The following is a 5,024-nucleotide window of genomic DNA, read 5'->3' as shown; positions in this document are numbered from 1 at the left end:
GGGGGAGCAGCACCGACGGGAGAACGGCCCTGCCTCGGTCTGCGGGGCTGCAGGGCGGCAACCGGGGGTTGGGGCGCGACCAGATTGAAGGGAGAGGGGGGAAATCTTCCCCGCGGCTCCCCCGTCAGCCTCTCCTCCCTCCGGCAGGTGTCTTCGGAGCAGGTGATCCTGTCCCACAGCCCCCTGCAGCTCTTCAGCCAGTTCCACCAGAAGTGCATGCTGGTGGCCGGGCAGGGGCCCGTGGAGGAGAATGCCCACAAGTATCCTTTGCTGTGTGTGCCTCGTGGTGCGCTGCGCGTCCTGCTGCCGCTCCTGCCCTGCCCCCGGCGCTCGCTCGGTCAGCCTGCACAAGAGCAAGGAGAGAGAAGGGTCTCTGGTTTCATCTTAGGAGGAGGCACCCTCATGGAGAAGGTCAAATGCAGGCACTGACTGCTGATAACCTCCTGGCTGTCCTCGGTCAGTATTTGTCCTCTCACACTGATTACCTCTCCTGTGAGCTGCACTGCTGTTCCTGCTGGTCAGGTGTCACCATGAGGACTCCATCAGCTTTGGGCCTCTCTCACTTTTGAGATAAAATTGTGGTCCTTCCCATTCTTTCTAAGACAAAGTCCGTTAGAGATCACTCCAGCTCTCCACAGCTAAGGTTTTCCCTAAGAATCTGACATCCATTGGAGGAACTCAAATATTAGAACCAGAGCATCTCATTACAGGGACATGAGCTAAATGACAGTCGCACATGCATGTTGCCTGGCTGAGGCAAGGGCACAGCAGGTCTGAAATAACCTGTGCCTATGGGAAGATAAGAATTGCCTGTAGGGTTTGTGTTTGCACACAGTCACACCTTGTACTTAACATTTAACTTCCTCTCATACAAAACCTTGGCCTGTCTTTATGTTTCTCAGGGATCATCAGGGAGAGCTAAGGGCAAGGTGTGTGTGCTGCAAGACAGGGTAACTCATCCTTCACTTGTGTCGTTTTATCAGCACAGACCATTTTCTTTCACCAGCTGAGCTTCACTGATTCTCCTTCTAGCTGAGAGGCCTGATCTGATGCCCTGTGCTGCACTGATATGAGAACCCTGGCCTTAAAGGTCTCTCAGAGCACATCCACTCTGTCTTGGAGCTCTGTCTGCTCTCTGCCTGTTTCCAGAGATTGCTGTTCACAGAGTAAATCAACACAGTCTGTTTCTTTCTCTGTGGCCTTTAGGGCCATATTTAGGTTGAAGCACAGCATGCAGTTTGACTGAAAGCCATTTATGCATTACTAAGTTAAATAACTGCTCTGCTACCTGAACTTGTATTTCTTAGTCTTGTACAATTAACTAACTTCAAAAAAAAGTCCCGCAACAGTCTCCACAACTTTCCTTGATGGTCTGAAATAGCCTGGGGTTCAAGCATGTTGTCACCATCGAGGCACTGAGGAAGGCATATCCCCTGTTAGACATGGTGGATCAGAGCCGGAGGCCAAAGGAGCTGGTAATGTCCTGATGCATCAGCAGAAGAGGTGGTCTGGTGTGGTGGTGCTTACAGTGTGTGGCATGGGGTGGAGAAGCTGCAGAGGCACAGAGCAGCTGACTGCTAGTGCCCTTCTTTAGCCAGAGCCTGCGACTGCTACTGAGCAGGCAGCATCTCTGCTCTTTCCAACGCTGGCTTTTGCGGGAACGGCAGTGACTTCCCCTCTCCTCTCTCATGCCATGCCTGTCTTGTTGTTATTCCTTGCAGTGAGTGGTTAGATGGTTTGGTGGACATCTCCAGTGCTGAGGCGGGAATGCAAGATCTGTGAAATCCAGTCTGGGATAAGGGGGGGGGAATCTTTCTTTAGCATTCCAGGTGGCCCTGTCTTTCCTCTTTATGGAAGTGCCTTGGCAGGTTCAAAGGAAGCGTTTTTAGTTTTGGAGACAGCATTAGGTTTTGCATTACTAACCCAGCCTTTGTTTTTTTTTCTTTTTCTGGCAGCCTCCTCCACCCACTGGTTTCCCCACTATAGAAGGTAAGCAGCAGCCTTTGTTTACATATGAGCAGCAAGCAGGGACAACAGCCAGGCGAGCCAGCTGGGATGGGAGCTGTGATGTGCTGCTGGCTCACGGGTATCCACAGGCAGCTCATTCAGAGGATAGAGTCAGGAGGCAACCTCACTGCCCTCACATAGTGTGAAACAGGCTGGTAGGAGCAAAGCCAACTTTCCCCTGTGCCATGCTTCAACATCTGGAAGCAGTGCTGGATGTGGTACAGCAATACGCAGGCTGGAGCCTTGGCACAAGCCATATTCAGACAGTAGCTGTGTTAGCCAGGGTGTCCCAGAAGAAGTGCTGCTGTTAGTGGGTCCTGTACTTGGATGCTGTGAGTTTGCAAGCATTTTCTGAAATCTTCCAGGGGTGATTCTGTTTGGTGAGCCAGTGAGGTGGGAGACAAGCCTACAACTTATTATTGATGTACTCTTGAGCAATGGGGACCTTGGGGCAGAGCTGCAAGATGTACCATACCCCCATCTGCCTGTCCTTGCCTGCAACATGGATCTCCTGTGGATGGCTGAAGCCAAGATGCCCAGGTGAAAAGCATGGGTAGTATTTGTTTTAGCCTATTTCATATATCTCTCCTCCAGAGGATCTTCATTTACTATATTTTTTAATGTTAGAGTTTGACTGTATGTCATAATTATCAGCAGAGATATGGGAACTGCATGAGAAACAAAGACTAAAATGTCAAAGCAGCAAAAGCCAGACCACTGCCTCTGGGTGGGTAGATACTCTGTCCAAACTAGGCGGTGCCCTGGCTACAGCCCACGGTCTTCCTCAGTGAGGGGTGTTTGCTATTCAAGTGGTGTGACTGGGGATGCTAATGACCTCCTTTCTGGACCAGGTTTGGCCATGGCACTTTCCTTCTATGCCTGGAGAACATCTACAAGAAAGTGACAGGCCGGGAGCTGAAGTACGAGGCCTTGATTGGCAAACCCAGCACTGTGACCTACCGCTACGCCCAGTACTTGATACAAGAGCAGGCAGAGAAACAGGGCTGGGCGGCTCCCATCCGACGCCTCTACGCAGTTGGGTAAGAGGCTGCCTTTCCTGCTGGTTTCGTTAGGGAGTTACATACTGAACAGAAATTTCTAAAATGAACACCAAAATCCCCATGGCGTGTTGAGCCTCATGTCCTGAACGGAGGCTTGCTAAGTTTTTGCATCCTAACCATTTAATAATTTGAAGGGCCCCGCCAACCTAGCAAAGCTGTTACTGTAGGATGCAGAGTGCATGTAACATGGCTGGATTAAAGGCAGTGGTGGTACCATTAGCCCAGTTAGGCCAAAAACTTTGGGACTGTAGGAAACACATTACAGTAATGGCTGAAACTGCCTTGGGTGCTTTGGATGTGTCTTGTCCTCTGAGAAAGCTGTTCCTGAAGCATGTGGCCTTCACCACAGGTGAACAGGACACACCAGTAGGTGGACTCACTGGCATAGTCTGGGTGTTTCTCCTAATGTTGGCAGATACCTTCCACCCCTTCCTCCCTCCATGTTGCCTTAATCCCAGTCTCTCAGAGCCAGAACTCATTTTTGTGTCACCCTGTGACCTTATCCAGGGATAACCCTATGTCTGATATCTATGGGGCAAACCTCTACAACAACTACCTCAAGTCAGCTCACCAGAACCGGGTCCAGGCTGGAGTGAAGAGGAAGCCACAGGCATCTGGTTCCCAAACTGAGGATCACCTCAAGCTGACAAAGGACTGTGACAGTTCAGTGGAGAGTTGTGAGTCGATTCTGGTCTGCACTGGGGTCTACCGCCACAATGCAGATATTCCCAGTAAAACAGAGACGTGCACAACAGAGACAGTGTTCCACGGCCATCGGGACTTCTGCTTTGACCCCAGCCTGGTGGAAGCGTCTTACATAGTCCAGGATGTGAATGATGCTGTGCAACTTGCTTTCAAGAAGGAGAACTGGAGCTAGGATTAAGACAGGTGTACCTAAAGATCTACTGTCAGGGATTTTATGTGCTGGAAAGGGAAGAGGGGAAGAACAGGGGCCAAGGGTGATCCAATCTAGACAACATGAAAGAAAACTCCCTGTCTCAGCACTAAAAGCCCCTTGCTTTGATTGGTACTCATTTGCAATCCTGACAGCTGCCAGCAGGCTTTCAACTGTGAACATACATTTCTGCTGTCAATAATTGAGCCATAGTGGAAACAGGGTATAAGGAGAGGCATGTCCCGGCAATCCTAGTTTTTGTTCAGCCATCAGAGTTCTTTTTTTTTTCCACCCTTTATGCATGAAGATCAGGCAAGCCCACCCTCCTCCTCATGTTGTGAGGACGAAGCTCTTCCCTGTGCAAGGAGCCACCATCAGCCGCCAGTGTACCTTTTGTACAGTGCACAGTTCATGCAGTCTGATGAGAGTGCACCAGAATCTGTGTTGTGGTGGCACTGTGCCAAGGGAAGGCTTCAAGTCTTAACATTCTCCTAATGAAGACTAAGTGCCTAGGGATTCTAATAAATTCTCTTTGCTTGGGGATTTGCCACTGCATTCCTGTCAGTTTGAAACAAAGTCCCATTTTTCAGTCCTCCAGCAGTTATGGGGAGTCAGGATCCCTTAAAGGAAGCTGCAGTAGCCACTGCAACTTGCTGCAGAGCTGAGGAGAAAGTTATATTATTCCCTCCCCCCCTGTTTAGCATTCTGGGAACACTTCTGCCTTTCACATCCCACTAGGGAGCCGGCAGCCGGCAGCCTGTTCTCAATCGCAGAGAAAGCCATGACAGAGTCTGACTCTCCAGAGTTGTCTTTGCCCAGCTCATTGTTCCAGCAAGAGGCAGCTTCAGCACTCACCCCAACTGCTGAAAGGAAAATCCCCTTGCTCCAGCTGGCACAGCTTCCAAGGAGGGGCCCATCTTTGGTACAAGGGCTAACCAGAAAGAGTCAGTCCACCTTTGCTCCTTTGTTCCATGCAAGGATTTAAAGAGGACATCTTTAAGCCAGAATGTTACCTGAACCCCAAGTCCCTAGTCTTCATCTTTAAGAGTACAGATGTCTTT

At 50.2% G+C, this 5,024-nt stretch overlaps 1 protein-coding gene across 1 annotated transcript; it reads left to right on the top strand.

Annotated features, from left to right (window-relative positions):
• Positions 1-128: 128 nt before the first annotated feature.
• LOC103776063 (cat eye syndrome critical region protein 5-like) lies at positions 129-3,945 on the top strand (the record flags this gene model as incomplete). Its single annotated transcript, XM_008943551.1, is given in 7 exon segments — positions 129-143; positions 145-260; positions 1,382-1,475; positions 1,956-1,989; positions 2,373-2,547; positions 2,859-3,047; positions 3,576-3,945. Coding segments are annotated over 7 exon segments (993 nt in total), but the record flags the coding sequence as incomplete, so codon positions are not given.
• Positions 3,946-5,024: the final 1,079 nt, after the last annotated feature.

The sequence above is a fragment of the Merops nubicus genome, unplaced genomic scaffold, assembly GCF_000691845.1.
Source record: "Merops nubicus isolate BGI_N331 unplaced genomic scaffold, ASM69184v1 scaffold26007, whole genome shotgun sequence".
Classification (NCBI taxonomy): Eukaryota; Metazoa; Chordata; class Aves; order Coraciiformes; family Meropidae; genus Merops; species Merops nubicus.
Note: the sequence above shows the minus strand (reverse complement) of the source record. Positions and strands in the feature narration are given on the sequence as shown.